Source organism: Boleophthalmus pectinirostris, unplaced genomic scaffold (assembly GCF_026225935.1).
Source record: "Boleophthalmus pectinirostris isolate CB_2022bp ecotype Guang Dong unplaced genomic scaffold, ASM2622593v1 HiC_scaffold_2, whole genome shotgun sequence".
Taxonomy (NCBI): Eukaryota; Metazoa; Chordata; class Actinopteri; order Gobiiformes; family Gobiidae; genus Boleophthalmus; species Boleophthalmus pectinirostris.
In genome coordinates this window covers 32,155,589-32,171,702 of record NW_026571152.1, presented here as the reverse complement: position 1 = coordinate 32,171,702, position 16,114 = coordinate 32,155,589, and the positions used below count along the sequence as shown (strand labels likewise).

Here is a 16,114-nt window from a genome sequence, read left to right as displayed (position 1 = left end):
CAATAATATTTTGTCGATCACAATGTATGCTTTGTTCTACTGCAGCATCTTAAAAAAACAGGAAACTACATCACCATGATCCTTTGCTCTGTTTCAATGCAGACAACATGAATACCGTATTTTTTGGACTATAAGGCGCACTTAAAATCCTTTAATTTTCTCAAAAATCGACAGTGCGCCTTATGTATTAATTCTGGTTGTGCTTACTGACCTCCAACTGATTTTATGTGGTAAAAAAAATCTGTCAAAATGTTTTAGTACGACTTTGATAAACTACAAAGCCGCACCACTTGATGGATTGTCAAAGCATTACAGCTACAGTAGTCAGGAACCTCGCGGAGAACACACATATTCCACTGAGTCGTGTCCTTTAGTCTGACAGAAGCTGAACCGCATCCACGCACAGGGAGCGAGTCGTTTTTTCAGAGCTTATAGTTTATGCAAATTAGCCATGTGGTTTTACATTTTGTTTCTGTGAAAGCTTGAAACGCATTATTACTCAGTGTATCCTTCTTCCTCCTTGTAGTAAATAATAATAATAAAAAACAAACAAAAAACCCTAAAATTATCCACCCACATTCACAATCATAATACACATTCACCAAGACAGGGAGGCAGCGTCGGGCGACTTACGCCACGACCTGCCAATGGATCGTGGACGTCTGGGCTAAGGGATCAGTCTCAAGTGTCGTCCGTTTGTTTCGCTTAATGCTCGTTATAATCCGATGCACCTAATGTATGAAAATAGACGAAAGTATTTAACATAATATTGCACCGTATAATCTGGTGTGCCATATAGTCTGAAAAATACGTTAAATAACAGTTAATATGTACTTAGTTCTTTGGATTATGACAGTAATGATTCGCACCTTAATTCTATCAAAGTCTCTAAAATACTGCAATAAATATTGTACTGTGAGATACATATTGGCAAAATATTATACCATCTGTAGGATATATTTTTTCTTTTCATAACCGAGGTGTTGTTTAAAATCCAGAGGAACCGATGGCCGTTAAGCTCTGTCAATATTTTTAGCCAATTTAAAAGGCTGATTTAGATCATTTTCCACAAAAACAACAGATTTAAGCATTCTTTTATTCCTTGTGCAATTAATCCTCTTAATAATATCTGACTGTTGGACAGAATCTCTTTTATATTTTGAAAATTTTTAATATGTTTTTTTATTAATATGCTGGGCTTCTTGAATGAGTTATGTCCACTGGGTCTTTTGATGTTATTGTTGACTAAATTGTTTGTTGTTGTACTGCCACTGCACACCAAATTTCCCCATCAAGGGACAATAAAGGTTTTTGATTTGATTTGAAATGATGTAATTTCAATTCACCCACAGCCCTTCTTTTACCAAACCCCTTTAAGAGACCTGTGAAGTCACATTATATGCATTTATCTCTTCAGATTAAACTGTCAAAGTGAAGTATTTTTAAGCAGTGCTGAAGATTTAAGATCGACAGCTGATACAATAAAAAGTCCAAATATCGTCCCAGTTTTTCCGCAAGTCTAAATATAAATAAATAAAAATTTTGTGTTTTGCATGTGAGATGTGATAAATGTGTCCAATTTAAAAAGCATCAGTTTCATTCATTTATATGGTACTGTGCTCTGACTTGGCCTTTGTTCTGTCTCAAGTGCTGCTGCTCAGAGTCTCTTCTATCAGACATCTTTCATTTCATTGTTCAGTTCAAACTCTTATGATGAGGAGCAGAGACACATGAGAAATGACGGCGGTCGCATTAGATAATGTCTTTCCATTTAATTATGTATTTAGTCCAATTCAGAGAATAATTAGAATCTAGTCACCTTCACTTTGCCCCAAGATTTGAGTTTGGATTTGACCATTCAGTGGTATGAGACACTGTTCACAGATACTTAATTATTAAATAAGTAATAAAAAACTAATTGTTCGAATATATTGATACTTTGCAGCTGGTTTCATCAACGTTCCCTGGGGTGTGATGCTAACTGTGATCCTGCTCTGTCTGTTACTCAAGTTAGACTTCGATCTAAGCTTTGTTTTGTTTTGACCAGAAATAGCTGACTTAGTTGGAACTACAACACCTGAGCTATCTACCATTGGCAAACAGTTTTTCACTTGGTTTTTGTTGAAAATCCAACTCCTAAACAAGACCACGAATGGCCGTATTGATCACAGACTCATGAAAATGTGTTGTCTAAATCCATTTCGTATTTTTTGAGTTTCAGACTATTTTAAAACTTTTTTTTTTGCATGGTAACTGATGAACACTCCACCATACAGCCTACATACATATACTAGTAAAACACCCCAGAGAGATGTTACTGCAAAGTATCAATGTTAAGAAGGATTCCAGCTCAGTAACTGTTTCTTTAATACCTCAACCCAAATTCATAACAGTAAATCTTTAATTAAGAAAGCCTTAATCATTCTAATGAAACCATTTATTTATTCATTACGAAATAAGACTTTCTTCATTCTTTAAGAAGTCTAACTAACTATTAAGCTCCATAACTGATATTTTTTCCAGGTTTAGCCTGAGAGCAGAGGGCAGGCCTGACCTGGGTGATTCCCTGGAGGAACGCTTCTTTGGCCAGTTTGGCAGGACCGTCCAGAGACTTCCCATCATCCTCCGGGCCCCAGCTGGCACTGTAGATGTGGATATGCTGTCGATTCAGACTAAGAGAGTGAGCCTCCACCACGTCTGTCACCTCCCCATCCAACATGCGAACACCTGAAAGACACACATTTTTAACAAGAGTGAGAGGAGTGTGGAGAAGGGACAGATGGTGAACCAGTGCAAAATCTCAGCTTCAAATTGTAAGAGACATGTCAGACTTCCAGAAAGTACAGATTAAATAAAACCTGTTCAGATATAGAACTGGACACTGACCTTACTTCACTTTCTGGCATCATAAAAAATAGAGTTTTCACATCATACCACAGACTGGTAATACTGTTAATGTCCAATTGCATATTCATGAGTTAATTCATTAATGAGCTTCATTTCAAACAGACCTTATTCATTGATTTTAAAAAATGTGAGTGCGTTTACATGCACATCAGTATCCCGGTTATGATTGGGTTTTTTGAGTATACAGGTTTCGTCATGGTGCATGTATACGCAGTAGGTTTCAGTATCCCGAATAAGCCAGTATGAGGTTATGAGAACCCGGGACACTGTAGCTGGTATACTCCGATAGTAACCGGGATACTGCGTATACATGCCACAGTATCCCTGTTACTGCGTTTCAGTCTTTTCATCACAACAGTAGCGATATAAATAAAGTGACCACACATGAGTGAAATGACTGCACTAAACCTGCACATGAATCTGCACTCGTATGACCTGCACCATGTATGACCGCTGAAAAGTTAAACATGAAATATCTCTTAGGATATATGCACAGAACAGACTCTCCATCATCATCATCCCCTCTGTCACAGAAAAAAAATCACATATAATTTACTGAGTCGTGTCCTTTAGCCCGACAGAACTGAACCGCATCAGGGGCACAAGAAGTGAGCTCTTTTTTATCAGCGCTAACAGTTTAGGCAAATTAGCCTTAAGTTTCGTTTCTGTAAAACGTAAACAAATGTGGCAAAGCTGAATTATATTATAAAACGGGCTGATGTGGTTATAGTTTATATGTTGTAAAGTTGACTTTATTTATGCAGAAGATTTTAATTAAAAATCTGCTGCAGTGTTCGGTTTGATCTGTGCAGTGGATTGTGGGATACCTCATAGCTCCTCACCGCTGGTTAGAACCTCCCGAGCTTCCTCTTCTAAAGGAACTCATGGTTGTTTGTATTTTTCCTGGTTTATTAAATTGAATAAAGTTTAAAAATTTTGCACTTGCGCATTTGTAAGATTATGTCAAGAAACCAGAATATTCCATTTGATCGTGTATACAGGGATATGAGGATCCCAGTTTCTCAGCGTGCATGAATACGCAGTATCCCAAATACTGCCATAACCGGGATATGGCTACTAACTGGGATACTGATGTGCATGCATATGTGGTCAGTGATAGATGATACATTTAATGCTTTTCAGAATCAAGTTTTACTGCTATTGTCAGTGAACAAAAATTCACAAACGGGAAAGAAATCTGCACTGGCGAAAAGGTGCAACATAAAACTAACCAGATTGATATGTACAACACTCTGAATTGAGTTCTACACATTACCAGTCTGGGATGGCTCTCGCTGAAAGTGATTGGAAAATGATGAACAAGCTAAATGGCCTTAATAGCCTGAATAGTCTGAACAGCGGTCTGCCGGGATCGCCATTTTTGTTTTTATTTGTTTGGGCACTTGACCTTTGGCTTCAGCACAAACCTCAATGCGGCTCTGTGATTGGTCCACCTGACTGCTTAACCTTACGAACTTTTGTGATTTTGTGAACTCATAAATATCTTGAGAATCCATCCTGCTGTGCGAGATTAAGATAAAGCAACATTTATTCACAATCTGTTCAGTATGAGGCAGGATAGTATAAAACCAAGCAGTGCAAATAGACTGTTGCTGATGAGTTCTAAATGCCACAGGTGTTATGGAGTGTTTCAAGGCCTGTCACAATAACAGATTTTGAAGGGCGATAGATATATTGTTACATAAAATCATCATGATAAACAATAACATTGAAACAGCTCCAACACTCACACAATAACCCAACCATAAACTTTACATGTAGTGTTACTTCACTTGTCTAGTCAGTTGTTATGTTTTTAATCCTGAAAGCTCAAACAAGTTTATAATCATGTACATGCTACAAATACAATTTAAATGTGACAAACTTCTTTGTATTTTCCGAGTCACCTGGAAGTCCCCTTCATCAGAGTCTGAAGTGGCAGTTACCCAGTGGGCGTTGGTATTCAGAGCTACAGCAGTTTGAATACAGAAGCAGATGAAAACACTCAGACCTGGGCTAAACACCCCACCAGAAGTGCTCCGTTTGTCTGCTGATCGTTATGTCCAAACTGCAGCCTCAAATACTAATCACAGCCATTACAATTCTCATCTACTTCCCGCTGACTCTCCACGCCTTATTAAACCTCTGGAGAGTACAGCTCCACACAGCCACAGCAACAAGAGCTGTTGTAAAGAGAGGAGGTGGAAAAGGCAATGGTGCTATAGGTAGAACAGCGTGTGGTCAATTACACATTATGATAGCAGAACGTAATTACTGGTGATAAGAGTTACCTTTAGTTATGCTCTTTCTACAACACACACAGGCCTGTGAAAGGAAAGTATTCAAGCAACTTCAAAACACCATCAAAAAATGCCAAAGGGTTGAATGGTCACAGATGGGATGGCAGCGGAGTGCAGTTCTGGTGTGATATTTCAAAATGGCATTCAACTTCCGTTAACTTTTTGTAAGAAGCAATTTCTCCCAAATCTATGCCGCACAGATCTTGGAGGCAAACACAGGTGGAGGCTTTGACAGCACAGCAGCTTAGACTTCGCCATATTCACCCTCCTGAAGGAAAGTGGAGACTGTTGGGGGCACCAGCTGCCTATCTGCCGCTCTGCTGCTCCTCAGAAGGCAGCACATTTATCAGATTAAAGAGATGAGCAGGGCTCCGCTGGACGGCTCTGAGTATGTCACACCAGAATAAACTGGTCAGAAGCAGGTCCATTTACACATACATGTGTAACTTTACAGCTAACACAAAATACCTGAAAGGTGTTAGGACAGTGTGTGACAAATGGCTGTGTCCGTGAATAATAATACGTGTTTGAGGTGTGAACCAAAATTTTGAGACCTTCCTGGGCAATGTCATGGTTAGACAAGTGTGAAAAATGCTGTAAAAATGTAATACAGCCAGCCCTAGGTGTAATAATTATGCAAGTGTCCAAGGGAATAAAATGTTGCCTTTTGGCAAAGCAGGATGTGATCGTTACTGCTCAGGTTTACTTCCTCCTCTGCTCTCCAACACTTCATATGACACATTTGACTGACAGCTTAGCAAATGAGGGAAGAGAGGAGGAGGAAGGAGAGTAGGGATGGGGCTAGAATGCAGAACACTGAGTGCTCAGCTGACAAGCTGCAGCCTCCATCTCTCCAGGACCTGCAGGTCTGACCACAGTTGACCCTTCCCTCTCTGAACAGTCTCTGAGGCCCTCCCCTTGGGCAGGAGCAAGGTCTATTTGGACCAGAACCTCTCGCCACAAGAGCAGTTTCTTCCCTTCAGCCTTTGAGCACATAATACCTGTGAATTTAAATAACTTGCTTCAATAATACTCTGATTTATTCTGTCCACATGGTGTATATCTGTTTAGACCTAGACCTAGTCCTTCTTACGTGTGTGTTTTAAATGCTATGGATGCTCTTGGGAACACTTTTGAAATCACGTCACAAATAGTGACTCTTATGACTTGATTAGCTCCATCTGTAGCACAGGTGGCCATATGCTTGATCCTCATCAAAAAAGTTGGCAAAACATTTTGAATGATCTTACCTAATTGAAAGATGATGGGTTGAGAGCTAATGTAAAATGCCAATTAGACCTGATTTCAGCTAACAACCAGGCCCAGGCCCACTTAGCTGAAACGCTCATTAATTACACAGTGTAACAGACAAGAGCAAAATCAATAAGTGTCTAGAGCACAGAGCTCTGATCAGACACAGAGAAACAGGCTGGAAAATGTTGAGCTTCAAACTGTCATGTTTGAGAAGCACAGACATGAAAGGCTACAGGCCTTAATGAGGAACCAGAATACATGTTCAAAACAGCCAAAACCAGCACAATCCAGAGAGGTGGTGTAGCCTTGTATTTGAAGCAACAGCTCCAAGCGCATAATTGTGTTAAATGAAGCATATTTTTTACTAATTAAAAGTTAATCATTGTTTTCAACTTTGTCTGCTAATTACAAACCTCTGTGGGAGGCTTTACTTACCTCCAATTTTAGCATTGTAGGCCACGCCCACTCCACACACACCATTGTTGGCTATGGCTGCAACTTCTCCAGCACAGCGAGTCCCATGTCTGAAAAAAAGACAAAGACATACTTTCTAAATATTTAGTCAAATTGTACATCCTTTCAAACATTACTCTGTACAACAATAAGTCATGTAAAGATCAAACAACGAGAAGCCTATAAAGAGGAGCCTATTTTTTCTCTGCGGTGCGCATTTAAAGTGGTGTAACTACAGAGTGCAATGTGAAACTTTTGAGACAATGGGTGGGCAATATTGTCCACACTGTATTTAATATTCTAATATGATCCAGATTATCTTGATGACAATAATCAAAGCAAAATTCAACTATGGTATCACACAAAAGATAAGTGATGTCCAGAAACAGACTTTTCTGCATGGAGACAAAGAAGTGATGCCACCAAGCCAAGTTACACATCAGATCTGTAGAGAGGTGACCCTGCTCATGTTTTTTTAAGCAACAGTAACATCTCCATGGAAAAAAACAAAACAATATCAGATGACAAACCCTCAACCAGAAAAGCTACACAATGCACCTTTAAAACTAACCACAAAGTGCATTTTAAGCCTAGTTTGAAAGATTACACATCTATTTTCACTCCGCTATTTTGCAGCCTTTTTAAAATACAATAAATAAGTGTTTCAATATTTCCCACCTCTATAGGTCAAACTTTTGGCAAATAGTTTGGAGAGTGAGCTTTATTAGTTTTATACATGCTGCACCAACTGAACAACACCAAATCAGAAAGTAGTAACACAAAGCTCCAAATCACGTCTAAAGACAGCTGAGAAAGTGGCCATTATGTACCGGTGAATTATGTTCAGAGCTGTACTTTGGCTCGAGGTTCATTTAAATACATTATCTCACTGGAAAGACTTCTCCCCTTTCTTTCCTTCTCTCATAAGAGGCTCAGGCTGTAAACTGGGGCCCACTGGCAAACATTTATCAACATGACACCTGCAGCGTGCAAATCTGGCAACGTACAAGTCTGCACGCTCCCATTTCTCCTCCTCATCTGGGCAGACTGACTCCTAGTATGTCTGACTCCTCATGATTTACTATAAGCCCCACAAAGCCAGAAGAGAGCAGAGGAAATGGAAAAAAAGAGAAACAAAAGGAAATATTGGTGATTTTCATAACAATATTTGAATTTCATAAGGTTGTGCTTACTTTGAAATTCTTGTTTTGTTTTTAAGGGCCTATATTATGCTATGTTTTGATCTAATGTTTCCTCAACAAAAACATACCAAGAGTTTTGTTTTGTTTCATTCACACATGTTGTTTTTCTCAAACACTCTGTTCCACCTTGTGATGTCATGTGGTAATACAGGAAGTGCTCCACGGTGTTTTGAACGCCATACATCTTCACTAGAATCATTTGGATGATTTCAGATTTGGAATGGCCAAACAAAACTACTGAACAAAGGGGAAAAAGGAGCTGTTAACCTGAAAAATACCACAGCATGACATCACAAGTTGGAACAGAGCATTTTGAGATTTGGAGATGTAGACAGACTAATAATAAATGTTTACTCAAACATGTGTGAATGAACCAAAACAGGTATTGTATTTTTCGGACAATACGTCGTACTTTTTTTCATGGTTTGGGCGGTCCTGTGACTTATACTCCGGTGTGACTTATAGGTTAAAATTTTCACACCGAAGCCACAAGAGGGCGCTCTAGGCTTGTGTACTCCTGTACCACTATCACTTCGCACTCTACAGCGCATGTTGGCTGCAGAAGAAAGAGAAAGAGCCACTGTCCTGTCTGGTATCATGTCAGTCGATCGCACCATTACTTCTGTATCATTGACAATTTAAAATTTAAACAAACATAAAGCCAACCAAGACCATCCTGTCAGGATTCAGAAAGGCCAGAATAATTCTAACTGGAATTGATGCGGAGTCTGACAACAGCTAAGCAGAAGAGGAAGCGGTGCTACGTTTACCTCCGGAGATCGCAGAGTTGCTCAGAAGAGACACAAAGGATGAAGAATTCAATGGATTTAGTGATTTGGAATGAGATGGAGAGTTTGGTAAACTTGTTATGTTGTTTATGCTATAATTATCTGAATAACTGCTCATACGTTCTGTTAACAGTCTGTTGTTCTCTGTTTTATTGTTATTACTATAATTTGCCTTTCAAGATGAAATGTCAGTTCCTGGTCTCTGAGTTTATAAAATAAATTTCCCCGAAAAAGTGAGACATGTTTTTTTTTCTTCTTCATTACGCATATTTGGGCTGGTGTGACTTATAGTCTAAAAAATACTGTATGTTTTTGATGTGATAACATGTCTTAAAGCTCAGAAGCAGAAGAAGCAGTTTTGTGCAATATAGACCAATATAAACCAAGAAAATGGAAAGATCAGTGCACCAAAACATTATATGATGTATTCAGGGCATATGTTTGTCATAAGGCAACTTAATACTTGATGAAGACATATTACTAGTATTTAAACAGTCAAAATATCTGCAAACCACATCTTGATCACAAAAAATGAATGCGGTGGAGCAAAGATACAAAGACCAGGCAGATCTGTCCAAATTAGAAATGAGACTGTATCGATGTGCATGAATTATTCACAGAGAGTCATTAATGCCTCACAACTGTCCGCAGTATCACGAGTGAGACAGCTTTCCTATCAGACGCCATGTGCTTATCAAACAGCCCAGGGCCCTGCATCCACAAATACTGACCTATTGATAAACCTCAACCTGCGAGAACATTACTCAATTGGATTTCTCAGTTACTTCAGAGAATAGTTTTGTTGTTTTCATCTTCTTGACAGATTATATTAAAGGTGCATTGTGCAACTTTTCTGGTGGAGGGTCCGTCACCTGCTTGTCTTCATGGTGATGTAGTTAATGCTTTGTCTAGAATGTTCATGGAAGAGATTACCCATTTATATTAAAGGAGACAACTATAGGCTGCATTACAGGTCAGATCTGTGGAGAGGCAACCCTAGTCACAGAGAGAATTGTTGTATTTTTATGCAAATATTACAACCCAGGAAGATGAGTCCCAACATATTTTAAAAGGACACGGAAACCAAATTAAAGATGAGACTTTAAAAAAAAAAAAAAATCTTTCTGTGGAGATGTTTTTTTAAACCCAAAAAGAAACTCTTAACCTTTACCCAAACCAAGAAACCAAGAAAAGTAACAGCAGAAAGGTGGACCTGATGAGAAGGCCAAAAAGAACAAAAGAAAATGCCCCCAGAAATGCTACCAAAAAATATAGACAGTAAAAAAAAAAAAAAAAAAGGGGAAAGCCAAAAAGTGCCCAAACGTAACAGCAACAAAAACACTTGTAATGAATAAATGACAGACCCTTCACCAGAAAAGTTGCACAATGTCCCTTTAAATGTATAGTCCGTTGGAAATAAGGCTTACACTCAAGACTAAATGTAAAATATGTGGTATTTTCAATTGGAGTTCAGGTATGAGTGAGTTATAGCGGTGTATTCTGAGTCTTGAGTTATTCTCAAGTATAAGCTGCCAGGGATGTGCGGATCGATTCTAATACTGCATTCATGTGGTCCTTGAAAACTTGGAAAATATTCTTCCCAGAGTTGAAAAATGCACATCAATGTTCGCACAAGTTGGAAAAACAAATCGGGAACTCTCATGAAAACCTGCTGCCAGACTTCCACGCCTGAAGTCACCTGCTGTGTGGAGACAGCTTATTTGTCAACAGGCTCAGAGTACAGCAGCAGGCTAGTTAGTTCACTGTGTCTCAAAACTAACAACCACTTTATTAAAATCAGAAAATATTAAATTAACTACCTACTAAAATTATAATTAAAGTAAAGCCTACACATTTATTTTTATATGTGGATGATTTCAGATCCAGTATTTATTATGTCTTAATATTAATTAGTATTAGAGTTAGCAAAGAGGCACAAACATCTACTTTTCTAACAATAAAAGTGTTCCCAGTCAAGTTGGTTAGATGCTGCCATTCCGACAAACCGCCACACCGACACTGACGTCCAATTATCAGAGTGGCAGCATTTCCATTTTTTAACGAACATCCCAGCACTCCGACATTTTATTTTTTTCCTTAGTCGGACTCGTGGCACTTTAGCTTTTTTTTCAACATTATCCCATTTCGACACACAAGGTCATTATTAAGTTGTGGCGGCACTCATTTTCACAGACTCGCGGAGTAGGAGACGTGGGCACGAGGTGCATGGACGGAGCCGTGGTCTGCACGGCATGGTTTAATTCTGGTTTTAGTTCTGATTTTAGTCCTGGTTTAGACCTGGTTTTAGTCCTGGTTTGGTCCTGGTTTTAGCTCTGGTTTTAGTCCTGATGTTAGTCCTGTTTTTAGTCCTGATCTAGACCTGGTTTTAGTTGTGGTTTAGTCCTGGTTTAGACCTGGTTTAGACCTGGTTTTAGTCCTCATTTTTAGTCCTCATTTTAGTCCTGGTTTAGACCTGGTTTTAGTTCTGGTTTAGTCCTGATTTTAGCTCTGGTTTAGTCCTGGTTTTAGTCCTGATGTTAGTCCTGTTTTTAGTCCTGATCTAGACCTGGTTTTGGTTCTGGTTTAGACCTGGTTTAGACCTGGTTTAGTCCTCATTTTAGTCCTGGTTTAGACCTGGTTTTAGTTCTGGTTTAGTCCTGATTTTAGCTCTGGTTTAGTCCTGGTTTTAGTCCTGATGTTAGTCCTGTTTTTAGTCCTGATCTAGACCTGGTTTTGGTTCTGGTTTAGACCTGGTTTAGACCTGGTTTAGTCCTCATTTTAGTCCTGGTTTAGACCTGGTTTTAGTTCTGGTTTAGTCCTGGTTTTAGTCCTGGTTTAGACCTGAATTTTAGTCCTGGTTTAGTCCTGGTTTTAGCTCTGGTTTAGTCCTGGTTTTAGTCCTGATGTTAGTCCTGTTTTTAGTCCTGATCTAGACCTGGTTTTAGCTCGGGTTTAGTCCTGGTTTAGACCTGGTTTAGACCTGGTTTTAGTCCTCATTTTAGTCCTGGTTTAGACCTGGTTTTAGTCCTGGTTTAGACCTGATTTTAGTTCTGGTTTAGACCTAGTTTAGTCCTGGTTTAGACCTGGTTTTAGTCCTGGTTTAGACCTGATTTTAGTTCTGGTTTAGACCTAGTTTAGTCCTGGTTTAGACCTGGTTTTAGTTCTGATTTTAGTCCTGATCTAGACCTGGTTTTAGTTGTGGTTTAGACCTGGTTTAGACCTGACTTTAGTCCTGATTTTAGTCCTGATTTTAGTTCTGGTTTAGTCCTGATTTTAGTCCTGGTTTAGACCTGGTTTTAGTTGTGGTTTAGCCCTGGTTTAGTCCTGATTTTAGCTCTGGTTTAGTCCTGGTTTTAGCTCTGGTTTAGTCCTGGTTTTAGCTCTGGTTTAGTCCTGGTTTTAGTCCTGATGTTAGTCCTGTTTTTAGTCCTGATCTAGACCTGGTTTTAGCTCTAGTTTAATCCTGGTTTAGACCTGGTTTAGTCCTGATTTTAGTCCTGGTTTAGACCTGATGTTAGTTCTGGTTTAGACCTAGTTTAGACCTGGTTTAGACCTGGTTTAGTCCTGGTTTTAGTCCTGATGTTAGTCCTGTTTTTAGTCCTGATCTAGACCTGGTTTTAGCTCTGGTTTAATCCTGGTTTAGACCTGGTTTAGTCCTGATTTTAGTTCTGGTTTAGACCTGATGTTAGTTCTGGTTTAGACCTAGTTTAGACCTGGTTTAGACCTGGTTTTAGTCCTGATGTTAGTCCTGTTTTTAGTCCTGATCTAGACCTGGTTTTAGCTCTGGTTTAATCCTGGTTTAGACCTGGTTTAGTCCTGATTTTAGTCCTGGTTTAGACCTGATGTTAGTTCTGGTTTAGACCTAGTTTAGTCCTGGTTTTAGCTCTGGTTTAGTCCTGGTTTTAGTCCTGATGTTAGTCCTGTTTTTAGTCCTGATCTAGACCTGGTTTTAGCTCTGGTTTAATCCTGGTTTAGACCTGGTTTAGTCCTGATTTTAGACCTGGTTTAGACCTGGTTTAGACCTGGTTTAGACCTGGTTTAGACCTGGTTTTAGTCCTCATTTTAGTCCTGGTTTAGACCTGGTTTTAGTCCTGGTTTAGACCTGGTTTAGTCCTGGTTTAGTCCTGGTTTAGCTCTGGTTTTAGTCCTGATGTTAGTCCTGATCTAGACCTGGTTTTAGTTGTGGTTTAGTCCTGGTTTAGTCCTGGTTTAGACCTGGTTTAGACCTGGTTTAGACCTGGTTTAGTCCTGATTTTAGTCCTGGTTTAGACCTGGTTTTAGACCTGGTTTAGACCTGGTTTTAGTCCTGGTTTAGACCTGATTTTTGTTCTGGTTTAGTCCTGATTTTAGCTCTGGTTTAGTCCTGGTTTTAGTCCTGATGTTAGTCCTGTTTTTAGTCCTGATCTAGACCTGGTTTTAGCTCTGGTTTAGACCTGGTTTAGACCTGGTTTAGTCCTGATTTTAGTCCTGATTTTAGTCCTGGTTTAGACCTGGTTTAGACCTGGTTTAGACCTGGCTTAGACCTGGTTTTAGTCCTGGTTTAGACCTGATTTTAGTTCTGGTTTAGTCCTGATTTTAGCTCTGGTTTAGTCCTGGTTTTAGTCCTGATGTTAGTCCTGTTTTTAGTCCTGATTTTAGCTCTGGTTTAGTCCTGGTTTTAGTCCTGATGTTAGTCCTGTTTTTAGTCCTGATCTAGACCTGGTTTTAGCTCTGGTTTAGACCTGGTTTAGACCTGGTTTAGACCTGGTTTAGACCTGGTTTAGACCTGGTTTAGTCCTGGTTTTAGTCCTGATTTTAGTCCTGGTTTAGACCTGGTTTTAGTCCTGGTTTAGACCTGATTTTAGTCCTGGTTTAGACCTGATTTTAGTCCTGGTTTAGTCCTGATGTTAGTCCTGTTTTTAGTCCTGATCTAGACCTGGTTTTAGCTCTGGTTTAGTCCTGGTTTAGACCTGGTTTAGTCCTGATTTTAGTCCTGGTTTAGACCTGATTTTAGTTCTGGTTTAGACCTAGTTTAGACCTGGTTTAGACCTGGTTTAGTCCTCATTTTAGTCCTGGTTTAGACCTGGTTTTAGTCCTGGTTTAGACCTGATTTTAGTTCTGGTTTAGACCTGTTTTAGTTCTGGTTTAGACCTAGTTTAGACCTAGTTTAGTCCTGGTTTAGACCTGTTTAGACCTGATTTTAGTCCTGTTTAGACCTGTTTAGTCCTGGTTTAGTCCTGGTTTAGTCCTGGTTTAGACCTGGTTTAGTCCTGATTTTAGTCCTGGTTTAGACCTGATGTTAGTTCTGGTTTAGACCTAGTTTAGACCTGGTTTAGTCCTGGTTTAGACCTGGTTTAGACCTGGTTTTAGTCCTGGTTTTCAGTCCTGGTTTTAGTCCTGGTTTTAGTCCTGGTTTCAGTCCTGGTTTAGACGTGCAGCCCAGGTGGTGTACGTGAGATGACACAGTTCAGGTGGTGTTTACAAGGCAAAAAAGGTGACGCTCCAAACTATGAGTAGGTTGTTGGCGGCATCAGAAAGTGTTGGAACGGGGGTCTGTTGGAGTGACAGTATGTCGGAATAAGGGCTGAACGCCAGTCAAGTTTTCATTTTATTCGTGTACTTGGATCTTGAACCCAAGATGGCGTGGGATTGTTTTCAACGGCCTGTCCTCACTGGCACATAGCACCAAAAGTATTTTTACTTCTGCATTACTTCCTGAATACTGACCTTACGCCGCAAAACGTGACATCAGAAACATGCAGCTCTGACCAGTCAGAGCGAGAGCTGCCAGAGCGGAGCGAGAGCACGGGCCCAGAGCAGGCGAAAACATAAGACTGTAAAAAAGAAGTGGACTAAATGAGTGCGACATCACCCATAGTGTGCAGCACCGTTCAAATGAGGCTCACGATGCTCACGGATACAGGATCGAATCTGGAGCCAGGCTTTATGTCAGGAATAGTATTTTTTTTGACAGACAAAACAGCGAAAAAAAAAAGGATTCAGGATCATGTAGAGCGGGTTAATACAAACATTTTAAGACCAAAATGACGAGGCTCACTGCAGCAGTTACAGAGAGAGGAGCGACTAGATCCCAGTGAAAGTCACTTGGAGCCGGAGTCAGAAGGAACCGGAAGAACTTCCTGATGAACTTCCTATTTGGCAAGCGGCGGCTAGACCATTAGCTGTGTCCACTCATATATACGGTCTGTGATCTAGGCTAACTCTCACAAAGAAAACTTTTAGGTGTTTTGACGATTTAAAAAAAACGTAAAAGTTCATATTGTAAAAATAATATCCCTACAAAAGAATTCCTAGAAAATCCGACCTTTATGAAAGCGGTCGATGCCCCGTCAGCCGAGCACGGGCAGTTTGATTTCACAAAAAATACATTGTGCTTTATGGGACAATTCTTTCTGGGCCGGAGCTCCCGGGAGCTGCAGCACCTTTTGAACGGCCACTAATCGATCTCGCTCGCGGACAGAGGGGGAGTGTCTCATCCAGTTCTTATTATAGATCCATGACTTAGATGTTGTCAGAGTCGTCCACCCGCAGCTTCCTGTTGCTAATTAGTACTTCCTGTTCACTGACCCTCGGCCTTTTTAGTAGGACTCAATAAGAAAAATGACTTTTACTTTTCAATCCTGTTAAAAAATGTAGTGAAGTATAGAGTACACATACCTGCTCTCAGATGTAGTGAAGTAAAAGTGCACAGTATCCACTTTAAAGCACAGATTTGTTTTTCTACTTTTATTTCATTACTTTCCACTAGTGATGGGCAAATGAGACGGAGCTCCGGAGCACGTCTCGTTCTTTCTGAAACAAATTGCTCCGGAGCACTGCCTCGGAGCTCGTCTCGCAGCAGCCGCTCACGTGACCAAAGTGTCGAAGTGTCGGTCCCTCCCCCTACTGTTTCGCTTCAGTGCATCGAAGCATTTCATTGGCTCAGCGAATGTTCCGCTCTGTGATTGGTTCAGAGTGCTTCAGAATGTTCAGCGCACTTCTGTGGTTTGACAAGCGTGAAACTGCTACAATATAAAAGATGCACAAACATTTCTTAAAAATGTTGAGTAGTGAGGAGTATTGTGTGATACGTTAGTGGTGACTTTTGGCGACTTTTGGCATTTGTTTAATTTCCGATGGCATCTACAAGTGGAAAAAAGCGATCCATGGTTTGGGATCACTTTGATCTAATTCCACCTAACAAGGTCACCTATTTTCTTATTTCCATCAT

At 39.9% G+C, this 16,114-nt stretch overlaps 1 protein-coding gene across 3 annotated transcripts in view; it reads right to left on the bottom strand.

Annotated features, from left to right (window-relative positions):
* Positions 1-16,114, bottom strand: part of furinb (furin (paired basic amino acid cleaving enzyme) b) — a 178,246-nt gene that overhangs the window by 34,397 nt on the left and 127,735 nt on the right. For all 3 annotated transcript variants that reach the window (XM_055155839.1, XM_020931132.2, XM_055155840.1), the window contains exons 7-8: positions 6,897-6,985; positions 2,555-2,727 (exon numbers count right to left, since the gene is read on the bottom strand). In XM_055155839.1, the coding sequence (XP_055011814.1) occupies positions 2,555-2,727; positions 6,897-6,985 (262 nt within the window). The remainder of the gene's footprint in view (positions 1-2,554; positions 2,728-6,896; positions 6,986-16,114) is intronic.